The 14606-nt window shown below is 39.5% G+C and overlaps 1 protein-coding gene across 1 annotated transcript in view; it reads left to right on the top strand.

Annotated features, from left to right (window-relative positions):
• The window catches only part of PRDX5 (peroxiredoxin 5), a 255911-nt gene that overhangs the window by 49651 nt on the left and 191654 nt on the right, over window positions 1–14606 (top strand). Inside the window, exon 2 of the mRNA XM_044075811.1 lies at window positions 4824–4958. Within this exon, the coding sequence (XP_043931746.1) occupies window positions 4824–4958 (135 nt within the window). The remainder of the gene's footprint in view (window positions 1–4823; window positions 4959–14606) is intronic.

Raw genomic sequence — 14606 nt, 5'->3', positions numbered from 1 at the left:
CCTACCCACACCCGAGCAGGAGCCAACCAGAAGGGGCTTTTATCTGGACAGCCACAGAAGAGCTTGTGCTCCTGCCATTGTATCTGCTTAGCAGTATTGGGAGGGAAATATCAGCACAACAGCCTGAGGGTCTGGCTTCATCACCCCGAAGATCATAACCGTCCATGTGTCAGGATGGATCCTAATTGCCTATAGCCTGGGAATCTACTTGGCAGCATCCCCCCTGCAGTCCTCCTTTATTTAGAGCATGGGGATGTTTTTCTCTTTAATCCCTAACCAAACTCCTCTGGTGGCTGCTGGGAATATCAACAACTCTGCGGGGACCTCCTAGGATGCATGTGTGCTTCCACGTGTAAGCCCCCAATGGCTGCCTTCATCAGTTTAGGTGCACAAAGCCCACATCTTCCCTTTACTGGCTCTTATCTACCATTTAAGCCCATGCTTGTATCGGAGCATATATAACCAGTAGGAAACCACCAGACCCTCCTACCAGGATGGATGACCCATATGCCTGGCATTTCCCATCTTTCCCACCTGGTTCTTTAAACATCTGAGGTAGTTCTTGAGTTCAGGTTGTCTGGGAGTGCAATTCAGGCTTTGTCCCAATCTGCCATAAAGCTGAGTAGTTTTATACAACTTTATTTTTACAATGAGATAGTTTGCATTATTAGAAATGTAGAAGGCACTAGGTTTTGGAATATTTAAAAGTAGCATGATATTTGTAGCATTAATAACAATGGTGAATTATCAGTATCGTCTCTGTGATGTTGCAACACCAGTATCATTTTTACTGTGCTGCGTAAATTGTACCAACAGCTTTATTTATCTTTGCATGATGTAATTGGTCAGCTTTACTGTTAAGGTCATGGGGCTTTTAAACAGAGATGATGAGAAGCATTACAGTGTGTTGGATTATTTTATTACAAATATACTTCTAGTGGTCTTTTTACATACGTTTCACTTAATTTTATCGTATTGTGTATTAAGAAAGCTTAATCTCTGGAAGGATGTTTTCTGTATTTAATAATTAATGCTATCTTTTTAACTTTGGTAAGATGGTATGCAAATTTTTAAATAGTGTCTGTTTTTATTTGCTTTAATATTTACTTATAACAGAATGTAAAGGGATTAAAGATGCAAAATAAATATACTGAAAATGAATAGTGCAGTAGTGTTATGCTATATATTGTTTGGCATTTCTGGTGTACTGTAATGTATAGGAAATGTTTTTGTTCATATGTGAGATGTGTAAGTGGATTGCTTATCACATAATATGAAATAAATACATTTAATAAAATATGAAAAGTAGGAGAAAGATGGTTGTAATACTGAGATAGTCTTGTACTGGAGTTGTGTACTACTGTGGAGTGCTTGTAATTCATCTTTGTTCATAGGGGTTACTACATCAGATCACTTGGCTGTAACCCTTGTTGTCTTAGCTATTTCTTCGTAGTGCTAGTTGTCACATAATAGGGCGATCTAAGTAATGTGTGCATCTATTCTGCTTGTTTTTTTTTCTGTATTCCATTTTGTAGTTACCAGATAAAGATACAGGATGGTGAATTTATTTAACTTTATTGGCTTGATGTTTCAACATTAAAGCCCTTTTTTGCCACCTCTCCCCACATCTAACCATCAGCTGCCACCAGTTCCTGTCCTGATTCCCTGGGTGTAACAGACCTGCCTTAGCTTCCCCAGTGTTCAGTCTGACGCATGTCCAGGCTAGTGTGGAGATTGATGATCCTGTTGCAGTGTCATGCTGCTGTTGCTGAGAAGTGTGCCCAAACCCCTTCCAGCAGCAACAGTCTTGTGAGTTACGCAGTTGCTGCCTTCAGAAAGTGCATGCATGCTTCCTCACATGTGCAACCTCCCAACCAAGTGGTATAATGCTTGCAGCATGGAGCCTACCTGGCTCTTAATGCTTGTGTGGGTGAACCAAGACAGTTTCCTCCCAGGATAGGTGAGATGGCATCAGCCATTCACTTCCATCCTCCATCCACCCAGTCTGGTCCCTCCAGCACCTGTGCTACTACTGAAACATGGGTCGTCTGGGGTGCAGTAAGGGCTTTATCCCTCTGTGCCATGAGGCAGGACTAACATTAAAGCACTTCATTACTCATAAGGTTATTGTGTGATTTTCATCTGTGTAATATACCATAAAAATAGTACAGGTTACTACTTTCTACAATGCATGCTGTAACATATATTTTGCTATTATTCCATGATGGCCATTTGTCCAGTACACAGTAAAGTAGTACTACCATGCGCAATATGCATGTTTGTGCAGTAAGGAAGAATGCAGAACAGATAGAGAATATAGATTTCCATGTGCAGGTCTGGCACTACAGCACTGTTTTGCCCAGCATAGATTATAACAAATGTATTGCTGTTCCATGGTACTCATTTGCCCAGTACAAACAGTAGCACAATACCTAGGATTGTACAATAAAGATGAGTGCAACATATGTGGCTAAATGTAAGTTTCCTAGAACAAGTCTTGCACATTAAACTGACATAGCATAACTTTGCAGAGCAGATGTTGTAACAAGCGTACATCTGTTCCATGGTACCCCTTTGTCCTATACACAGTAGCAGTAACTGTGATTTGTGCAATGCATATGTGCAGTAAAGATGACTGTAGAATAGATGCAGAAGTATAATTTTCCTTTTGCATGTCTGATGATAGCATTTATTATTACACACTTCAAGCAATACATATTGAGATTTAACGTACAATTATTCTAAAATTCCTCCATACAGACTGCTTTTTGTAGTACATATCAAAGCAGTCTGTATTTAAATAGCACTGATGCATTCTAATTATGTTCTTTTCAAAGCAGTGTTTTGTGCAACAGATGTAGTAATGAATGCCTTACTGCATAAACAAATGTTAAAATAAATAAAATATGTCTTGCTTTGCATACAGTAACAATAGCATTGTTTTACACACAATATTAAAGCACAGTATAAGGCAAACCACATTTAAAATAATTCACAAAACCAATATCTGACAGTGGAGCTGTCTTGTTTTGCTGTGCATTTAAGGATCATGGGAAAGCAGTATACGGCTTTATTAAATGTTGGCCTAAAGATATACTTGATGCTGTACCATAGAATGAAAAAGGTTTCCCACTTGCACTTGGGACATTTTTGCTTTCCACATTACAGTGATATTTATTTTTATTTTATAGTGACTGCAGAGTAACCTGCACTGTTTAAAATTATTTCAGAAAGCCGTTTGCCATTGTGATGAATTAAAAATGCATGCACATTATTTCTAAGTTAGAAAATGGTGGCAACTTTCCCTTCAGCTAATAAAGTACAAGACACTTCTCAGTATTACTAATGACAGGTGCATTGTAAATGCATTGTATTACTGTTGTAGGATAGGGATGAAATGTGTTATATTGTACATCTTTCAGTGCTCGTAGTGCTGGAAGATCTACTTGGATTACTCACTGCAACTCTACAATTTTATAGTGCCTCATTTAGCTCAATTTGCAATTTCACTTGTGTTTATCTGCATCAGACAATCTGTTTGATGTTTAGTTTGCATAATTCCTGCTAACAAAACATTTTATTGTTTTGTAAAAACAAGCATGCAAACCAACACACACACACACACACACACACACACACACACACACACACACACACACACACACACACACACACACACACTTGAGCTGCTCATTGGGTTACACTGAAGCATATAAAAAAGAAACCAAAGTTTTAGAAATTAACACTGCACAAAATAGCTCAGTTAATACATAAAGCAGCATAGAAAAAAAATTCCTTCGGGTAATTCAGAAAGCCAGATTATAGGAATGCAAAAAGGACAGTTGTCTTGTCCATTCAGGGAAGAAGTTCTATCCTTTCAGGGAAGAAGTTATATCCATCAGAAAGCCCAAAAGAAGCACCATGTTTTAAGGTTGGTAATTTAATCTGCAGAGAGTCAAAGCAGTCTGTATAGAAACTTGTATCTTTTTATATACAACAGAGACAAAATGCTGAGATTATCAAACCTTGTATCATAAATGGAAGTATTCCAGCCTAGTATTTACTTGTTCTCTGAAACCACAGGCATGCGGCAGATCAGGTAAAATCATGTCAGTTCTACAGAGAGGTTAAAGACACTGAGATTTAGAACTCTATAATAAAGTTGCAGTCTGACACTTCACTCATATACTCAAGACCACACAACAAATCCAGATCAGGATTCCAGGACATTGTCAAAGACACAGGCAGCCTACATGCTTTCAAAAAAAAATTAATAAAATTAATCAAATACTGAAGTTCCAGTATCAAAATCAGATGCATGGTGCACAACAGAGCAGATTAGCATGAGTCAGTGTTGCTATATTTTGGAATTTTTAGGGAGCCAAGTGTGAGATGAAAGAAACCCTTCTTTGCCAGGTCTTGCACATTGCAACCATAACTCCAGGTAGTCACAAGTCCAAATAACCAGAAGTCAGGAATGTGCTGTCTGATTTTATGGCTTCCTAAATAAAGTAAATGATAGCATTAGACAGTGATTTTTTTAAATAAATTACTTAGACCCAGGGAGGACATGCAGAGAGTGTACCTAGAAGGCACTCTGATATTTGTAAATGTTTTCAAGATTTTTATAACATTGTTTCTGACTTTGCATTGTGCACGATACATAGTCCTTTGCACTGGAAAGTTATCTTTAAGATGCCAGCGTCACATCTGATACTGGATTACTAATATTCTACCCTCAATCTCCATCATGTATTATCTTTAAAAGTCAGCTATAATTCAGTTTTACATGACATTAATTTCAGTTTATCTGCTTGTTTCAGGTTGGAGACAAGCTTCCTGGTGTTGAAGTTTATGAGGGAGATCCTGGCAACAAAGTGAACATAGCGGAGCTCTTCAAAGGGAAGAAAGGTGCTCTCTTTGCACTTCCTGGAGCCTTTACACCAGGCTGTTCAAAGGTAGGTCATTGTAAAGTCTGTGTAGAAAAGCAGCCCTGTATTTTGATTAGGTTAATCTAAAGTAACCAGGAAAAGGAATTGAGAGAAAAAGTTATTAATCAACTGAGCAAATATACTCAGAGTAAGCAAGATGTAGGTCCACAATCGGAGTAAGCAAGATGTAGGTCCACAATCAGAGTAAGCAAGATGTAGGTCCACAATCATGGAAGTTAAATCAAAGAGAAATTAATTTCTTTTCATTTTCAGACTTAAGGCATAATTGAATTGGTTGGTTCTTTAGAAACCGTGTAACCGTCATTTCTAGCTAAACAATGGTATTACAGTAATAAAGTAAGACAAGGGAAAAGTTTGCCAGTAGCTACTGAGCTGCAGTAATTGGTTGCAGTCTGTCTGGCAGTAGGTATTCCAATGTCAGTCTCACCATTTTTTTTCTTTATGTTTTATTTGACATGCACAGAAAAGATAAAAAATATATAATTTTGAGCTTTGGGAACAACATTTTTGATAATTTAAAATGTGGAAAATAGTCTGAGCAGCTACTAAATAGTTATAATTGATGCCTTTTTATGTCTGTCTAGACAGTGCAAGAAGTGATTAAATGTGTATGTTATACATATGGAATATGGCCGCTGTGGTGCAGCGGTTAGCATTGTTGCCTCACAGCAAGAGGTTCTCCCGTTTGATTCTCGGCTGGAGCGCCTTCTTTGCGGAGTCTGCATGTCCTCCCTGCGGTTGAGTGACGTTTAAAGACATGCAGGTAGGTGCGTGTGTGAATGGGTGTGCCTTCCTTGAAGGTTGGGCGTCGGGCTGGCAACTCGGCACCGTAAAAAAATCCACTGCCAATCATTAGCGGACACCGGAGTTTCACTGTGGTAACCCCTAACCGGCAAAAGCCGAAAGATGTATATATGTGTGTGTGTGTGTGTGTGTGTGTGTGTGTGTGTGTGTGTGTGTGTGTGTGTGTGTGTGTGTGTGTGTATATATATATATATATATATATATATATATATATATATATATATATATATATATATATATCTTGTAAGTATGGAATCATGAAACTGCACAGTCAGAAGCATATGTACAAGGTAATCAGTACTATTACTGGTAATGGGTCACTGAAATGGCAGTCGATGTAAGTTAGTGCCAGTGTATTGGGTAGCACAGAGGGCTGCAGACCCTCTACCCCTTAGCCAGTTTATGCAGTATGGATTAGGACCTGGGACACCAGTCATGATATCAGCCCAATTAGACTGAGCCCAGATTCCTTAAGACATTGGTGAAATACTAATAAGAGAGTGGCGTTGCCCTAAACCAGTCCTTTCACTTTGAGGTTAGATATGTAGTATGTCTTTGTGTGGTGTGTTAGTTATGGAGTTGATTGTATTAAGCAGCCCACTACCCTGAGAAATGCATTATGATGCTTTCCCCATGTTATTGATTTTTCACCTGAGGGATCTGGGGACATGTATTTCCCAGATCATTATTCTGCAAATAACAGTTTATGAAATTGTTCTGTACTCTAGGGAAAAAAAACACCAATTGTTTTCAGACAGATGTGCTAGGGTATTTCAGGTACCCAAAAGTATCAGGTCACGGAGTAATTAATAGCTTATAAAGTGAAGAGCGTAGTAAAAATACACACAAAGTGATTGTTCATTCCTTTAAATTTAACATCAAGAGTACCACATGAAATGAAAAAAAAAAATGGTTTAAGCGTCTCTTCTCCATTATATATCTGTAGCTGATTCTGCAGTCCTTGCATACCATTCTGATTGCCTTTGAAGTGGTGTGTTATTTCCATTGTGCAGCAGTCATATCTGCTTCTTCTTCTTGGAGACAGTGGCAGTCACTGAATGGGGAAGGGTGTTGTTACATCTTGTAATATTTGCTGTGCTAAAGTAATTTAATCTGGGCACTTTAAAAGTCAGTAGAGATTTCTGGGGATCCCCCACCCAAGTGTGTTATTACTGTCTTAGATGGTTAGTATAGTCATTTTAGAGACAGACCAGTGGACAACTCATCCAGAGGAAGAGGTTTAAATGAAGCAATCAAACAAACAGCTTGTTCTGGCAGAACATTTAGAACTCTTTGGAAGTTAACAGCTAGATACTAATAAAAACTGAATATAGCCTTTGAAAAAGACAGACTTGTATTCCTAGGCAGAGAAACCCAGAGAAGGCAGTACTTGATAAAACTGCCATTGCAAGTCACTAGAGACATAAAACAACAGAAATATTTGCTGTACAATAGATATTTTGTTTTATATAATGGAAATTCACAATACATTGTGAAAAGATATCCTACCTATGTCACTGTGGGGGTTCCTTCAGGCCATCTTGGAGCATAACAAATTGCAAACTAATATTAGCCACTCAAGTAATGCAAATATTTTAATGCTGAACAGAAAATAAATTTTAAGAGCATTAAGATTCGATTTAAAGGGACAATCCCAGATTGTAAAATTCTGACCAAAAAAAAAAACACTTTTCCTGATACCTACCAGTTGTCACCACCCACTTACCATGTCACCATTAACCCAATTCGTGTTTTCAATTTACTTCATGCAGCCCTTTTTTTCATTCTCTCTGGTAAACGCAATTGACAATATTAAGTTCCGGTCAAAACTTTCAGCTCCCGATCACTGGGAAATAGTAAGGTTATTACATTTTAAGGTTATTACATGTTTTGTGTGTGTTTGTTGTGGAGATGGTTAGGCAAGACTTTGTGTTTACTTCTTGTGAACTTGTCAAAAAGCTTATCTTAATTGTGTAGCTCATTATGTCCTTTATTTATTCTGTATAGCGTAAGCAGTTTCTTAACATATTCCACTTACTCTTTAGTAAAGCAATCTCAGAATTAGTGTGCATAACTATCTCAGGTTGCCATACTGTACAGCCGCCATTGTGATTGGAATTCATTGTTTAAAATGAATCAGTCTGTAGCTTGTGTTACACATTTTACTGCAGGTCAGAAAACCATTACACTTGGTTAGTACTCTGAGATCAAAAAAACAAAACATGAAAAGACTACTTCTAAAACTGTTTGAAACTTGCATCATTCCGATGCTTTCTACAGAGCAAGTGGCAGTCATGTATAACATCATAGCACTTGGCTAGCATTCAGAAATCCATACAAAATAAAATATGAAATGAAATGGACAAAAAACTCTCTTTACTAACGTTTTAGCTTTGCACTGCTCATATGCTTTCCTGCAAGGTAGTTCTAAGTAAGGTAATAAAATTCCTGAAAGGCTACTTTTTGCTGAGGATAAAAGCACAGGTGAAACTAATGAATGACCCAGTGAGAGCTGTTGTGAGTACAGTTTCAGTTTGAGATGGAATTTGACTAAGACTATTGAAACTTCCTGTAAGCACCCTTTTCCCCAACCTCCACAGCCACAGCTAGGGCATGGTCTGAAAGACAGACTGAAAATGTAAAAGATCAATATCAAAACAAAAAAATCTCTGAGACTGTCCCTTTAAAACATAGGTGGAGTTGCACAATAGCACAGTGGTTGTGTTTCTATCTCACAGTACCTCATTCTCAACTGGGGTGCCTTCTTTGTGCAATCTGCATATCCTGCTTGTACTTGCATGGATTGTTGATAACTGCTCCAATTTTCTCTAATATCAAAAGTAGTTGTTCTAAATGAATTGGTGGTTCTCCAAATTTCCGTCATTTGTCCATATAATGTCTGTGTGTGTGTGTGTGTGTGTGTGTGTGTGTGTGTGTGTGTGTGTGTGTGTGTTTGTGTGTGTGTACGTGCACATCTTGCAGTAGGCTGGTATCCTATCCAAGCCTAGTGTCTGTGCACTGTGCCCAGTGAGTGCAGGATAAGCTGCAGTTTCCCTTTTACCCTACTTTGGATTAGAAAGATAATCAGAAAATGAATGAACAATGATGCATCTTTGATTTTCTTTTTGGTTGGAGTTGTCCTTTACATAAATAAACTGCTGACTTCTAGACAGCTGTATTAAAAAATTAGTATCTCTGCATTGCTGTACTTATGTTACGTTTTAGGAAATGAATGTCTCATGAGTCTCCATTAATGAAGTGGTATGTATTAACGTGAATTCTTTGCACTTCAAGCACTATGAACTGTGTAGCACACCTGACAAGTTTCAAAAGAGACTTCATCAAGGAACTGTCCAAGTCTCTTTTGGGTAGTTTACCTATGGACATCCAGAAGACGGTGGATGCCCAAATGTCTACCCTGCAGTCTTCCTCAAATGTGGTCATGAGACTACTATCCAGTGCAGCTGATGGTACATCAAGGGCAGCAGGCACAGGTATTACCATGTGATGCCATGCCTGGATGAGTCATTGTGATTTTGTGGAGAACTTCAACTCATTCTTTATAATTGCCCCATGATCCTTCCACCTTGTTTGGACTGAAGGTAAAAGAATTACTTAATAGTAGTGAACAGGATGGTAAGACTTTGTCTGCAGTGGAAATCTGGTTTTCTTCTCCTCAAAGATCCTTTACTAGGAATCGGAGAGGAGGTAGGAAAATGTGATTCAAAACATCCCAAGGTTTTCATGAAGATACTCATGGGGACAGACCCCGTGGAGGCAGAGGAGGAAGTAATCCTGGTGGACACCACCAATGAGACCGAGGTGGGCCACTAAGTCAAAGCTTCCATGGGCCCTTCACTGGGGAAACTTTACCATCCTTCCTGAATTGCCCATCTGCTGCACTCTGAAGGCAGCCAAGGGATGTTTCTTCTTGCATCATTTAGCCTGGCAAACCATACATTCTGATTCTTGGGTGTTAAGGATTGGATTCCCCAAAGAAACGACTAAAGATTCCCAGTACTCCACCCAGTCAGTTAGAATCCACAGCAACAGCACTATCAAAGTGGCTAAGCAAAAGAATCTGGTCCCTCCAGGCCAGTTAGAATCCAGAGTCTATTCCAGGTTCTTTTTAGTTAAAAGATAGGGGCTTCGGACCAGTACTGAATCTCGGCAATCTAAATCAATATGTCAAAAAGGCAAAATACTGGAGAGTCATGGTGGAGTCCATTCTGCCTCTATTGAGGAAGGATGATTGTATGTACTCTATCAGTCTGTAGGACACCTACTATCATATCAAGATCCAGAGGTGATCTCCATTTCTGGCTGGAAGCCTGCCATTTGGACTCACCACAGCCACCCCCCCCCCTTGGGTATTCAGCAAGGTGATGGCAGTTGAAAGAACTCGTCTCTTGCTGCAAGGGATCCCAGGTCTTCCTACATTTGTACGATTGGCTCTTAACTGCTCCCTCCAAGGATCTACTAGCAATGTAAGTCAACAACAAAAAATGCAAACTGCCTCGTTCTCGGAGCATAGAATTTATAGATTGCCAATAGAGCCTGTCGAACAAATTGCAAAACTTCCCTCTGCAAAAGTCAACTCATTAAGTAGCTTTTCAAGTGATGTAACACCCTCAACCACAAGCAAGACTCATTCTGCATCTGTTTTGCCTGATGGCCTCTTCTATTACACTGCTTCCATTAGCCAGATATCACATGAGAGTCCTACAGCAGACGTTAACAGTACAATGACCAACAAATGTCACCATTTCACACCAGAATCTGTCTTACACAGGTATGCAAGAATCACATAAATTGGTGGATTATGTCCCAGTCAGCTGTACAGGGCAGATAAGTTTGTCCACCTGCTCTTGAGGCCACAATCACCACAGATTCCTCCCTTCTAGGGTGGGGGTTCATTTTGAAGGGAAGACAGTTCAAGGGACGTGGCTATCAACAGAAGTCAAATTTCACATCATTGTCTTGGAAATGAAAATGGCTGTCCTAACATTGCAGTCTTTTCAGGACCATCCACCCAAGGATGTGATTGCCATCTACACAAACAAGGTGGAACATGTTCGTACCCTCTTTGCCAGGAAGCCATGTAAGATTGGCAGTGGGAGATATTTTCAAACCACTCTCTGGTAGCAATGCATATTCCTGGGATGTTCAGTATACTAGTGGACAGGTTGAGCAGAACTTTAGTGGTGCCTCATGAGTGGTCTCTCAAACTGACAGTGGTAGTGGAGATCAAACTGACAGTGGTAGTGGAGATTTTCAGCTGCTGGGACCAACCTTGCTGCAACCTCTTTGCTTCCTACCTCATCAATAAATGCAGCAGTTATTTTGCCCTCATCCCCCCACAGGGACAGTCACAGAGAGATACTCTGGTTCATTTTTGGCCCCCAGGTCTCCTTTACGCATTTTCACCAACTCCTGTTTTCCCCAAGTTCATTCAGAAAACCATGACGTGTAAGACCAGTGTAATCCTCCTTACCCCTTTTTGGCCTCAGCAGGTATGGTTCCCTTTTCTTTGGCCTCATCTACTGCATCCACTATGGGTTCTGGATCCCACCCTGGATCTCCTCAACCAAACATCCTGGATACCTCTACCGAATCTCCAGTCCCTAAAACTAACCATATGGTTTCTCCAGTTTTACTGGTAGCCAGATATGTCGGGCTGTCTACCCCTGTAGTCCACATAATTTCTTCTTTTCAGAAGGAATCAATCAAAAAGACTTACAAAAGCAAATGGAAAAGACTTTCTATTTGGACATCTTCAAAGGGATTAGACCTTTTTCAGCCCCTGTACTAGTGATTCTGGATTTCCTTTCTGAACTTTTTTATGGGATGTTCCAGTTATTCTGTAATTAAAGTCCAGGTGGCTACCATTGCAAATTTTCACACAGGACATGATGGTTCATCTATTGCATCTCTTAAGGTGGCCAGTACCTTTCTTAGAGGAATGTTTTATTGAGACCTCCTGTTCATGGTCCAGTCCCTCTAACCTGAATCAACCAATTTATTTGCCAATATTCTTTCCAAACTTTGCTAACAAGGGCGGACACACCCTACATACCTTAGATGTCCATAGACAACTCGGGTTCTGTTTAAATTGTTCTAGACTGTAGAAAATCAGACCAGTTATTTATATCCTTTTCCAAAACAAAGTTAGGACAATGTGTCAAAAGTTGCAGATGGCTATCAGATTGCATTTTTTTTTTTGTTTATAAGACAAAAGGCTTGTCTTTACATTCTAAACCTAAGGCTGTCTCTACCAGAGTCAAGGCAGCTTCAGCAGCATTCACAAAAAGAGTACTTGTCAGTGACATATGTGCAGCAGCAACTTGGTCTACAGCTCATACATTTATATCTCATAAGTTGGATGTGCAGTCTAGAACTTGCACATCCTTTTGGCTCTGTCATTTGCGGGAATGTCCTTCTTTCACCCCACCTAGGCCCCTTTTGGGTAGCTTAGGAATTTGTCCCAGATGCTGACTCCGATGAAAATAGACAACATCAGATATGAAGTTTTGTCCTTACTATGATGGTATGTCCTTTTTGTCTTATTTTCATCTGGTTCAACTCCCCTCCCCTCATTCCCCTTTCAAATTGCCATTTTTCATTTCTAGGGCTCAATCAAGCCTTGTTGGGACCCTGTTTCTCTTGTTCCACTTTCCTTTCTAGTGGATAATGCATGATATCCCTTTTTCTTCATTCCTTCCTTCCTTTCGATTATTGAGACCATTTGAAATCAGTCAGCATACTCTGAGGTAAATCAGGTAGGAGGAGAGAATTGTGGGTAAGGAAAGAGTCAGGCTCTCAGATCTAATACTGTGGTATAAGGTGCCGAGGTCAGATCTGATTAGATCCGGCATCCCACATGTTGAACCACATGACAACATAGATCTATCGTTATGGTAAGTACATAGCTTTCATTTAATCCTACTGCTGCTAAACATTTAGTTCATTGCACTCTTACTCTTTCTAATGAGGATGGGAATATTATTGATTATTATGGGAAAAAATGTATGCTTCTGTAACTTTGATTTTCAGAATTTTGTCAGTCTCAGTTGAGATTTGTTCTTACTAAGTGTAAAAGTATGAGGAATGTTTTGTCTGCAGTTTCTTCTTGTGAGAAAAATCTGCTAGAAATAATTGTTTCTTCTTTTGAAGAAGTCACTACTTATTGTGTATAGTGTGTGTTTAATTCAGTTGATACTTCTTCAAGGGCTTTGGCCACTGGACTTGTGATGAGAAGGTTTGTCTGTCTGCTTTCTCAGAACCTCCCAGGTGATGTTAAAAATGAGATTTTAAAATTTCCTTTGGATAGAGACTTAGTTTTGTGCCGTCTGTTGCAGAGGTAATCAAAACGTGTGAGAAGGATATGCCGATGCAGGAGAATTAAGATTTTTCAGCCTTCCTTTTCCAAATTTTTTAAGGGATTCTGTAACCCCTCATCCAATTTTGGCAAAAGCAAATACTGTCTTAGCAAAATGCACGTAAACAGACATTTAAGAAGGAATTCCAAAAGGGTTGCAAAAATTCAGGAATTACACAAAACCAAGAACAGTCCAACAAGTCAGAATGACTGTTTGTTTTAAGGGACCTCGTCTGCCCCCCCCCCCCCCCAAGTCTTTTGCCCTTCCAGAAAGTCTGTATCTCTACTTTGCTCTTTGTTAAAAGATCATTTCAGACAAATCGGTTCTGAAGATCATTCATCAAGGTTACAGTTGTCAGTGGAATGAAATTTCTCTTTTCCAGGGGGGGTAATCCATCATTCCCTGGACCAGACTCTTTTATTCCCACTTGCTGTCCCAAGGAGTGATAGAAGCATTTCCTTCTTCCCAGGTGGAAAAGATTTTAATTCAATGATGTTTTTAGTGCCAAAAAAAATGCCAGATTCCAGTTCTGGATCTTTCTTTCCTAGATTTGTTTGTGATAGTGTCAGTGTTCAAAATGCTGTAATTTCACAACCTGTTATGTTTTCTTCCTCATTCACATTTCCAATTTACTCTAGATTTAAAAGACACTTATCACATCCATATTTATCCAGACTTCATGCATTTCTTAAGGTTTTGAGTGTCTGGATCACATTATCAGTTCTCTGCCTTACCCTTTGGACTATCTGCTACATCAAGAGTGTTCACAAAGTATCTAGCTCCAGTTATAGCTCATTGCAGACTCCGGTATCCACATTTTTCCATATTTAGATGACTTCCATATCTTTGCAGAGTCTTTTTCAAAGTGTTAGGAATCTCTGACTTGGGTGAGAGCTCTTCTACAAACTGGAATTCCAAGAGAACATTTAAAAGTCTTTTTTTTTGACTCCTTAACGCAGGATTATGCTCCTGGGGTGTTAGCCAGACATCTCAGTTCAAAGAGCTTTTCTTCCACATGAAAAAAAAAAAAACGGTTCTATATTTAGATCTGCTTCTATGGTTTTCCACTCAGACTTCAGTCACTGCAAGGGAATACCTCAGGATTTTAGGTCTCATGGATTCTGTGATTCTAATGATATCCATGGCAAGACTCCACATGAGAAAGATACAATGGTACTTGAAGTCTGTTTGGTCCCAGCACCAGCATCCTTTGTCCTTTCAAATCCCAGTGTTGAGGTTTGTCAGAAGTGAAATAATTTGGTGGAAACAGCAAATGTCCTTAAATCCAGACATCCCTTTCTCCCTCCCTGCTCCAAAGCAACCAGTCACCACAGACGCCTCAGATTTTGCTTGAGGAGCAGTTTTAGAAGGGATAAAAGCGCAAGGTGTTTGGGACACCAAGGATGGATGCAAGCAAATAAATACAAAGGAGATGCCTGCCCTGATCAAGGCACTCGACTCTCTGAACCAT

The sequence above is a fragment of the Protopterus annectens genome, chromosome 6.part1, assembly GCF_019279795.1.
Source record: "Protopterus annectens isolate FY-2018-M chromosome 6.part1, PAN1.0, whole genome shotgun sequence".
Taxonomy (NCBI): Eukaryota; Metazoa; Chordata; order Ceratodontiformes; family Protopteridae; genus Protopterus; species Protopterus annectens.
The sequence above is the reverse complement of the archived record's forward strand: the minus strand, read 5'-3'. Positions and strand labels throughout refer to the sequence as shown.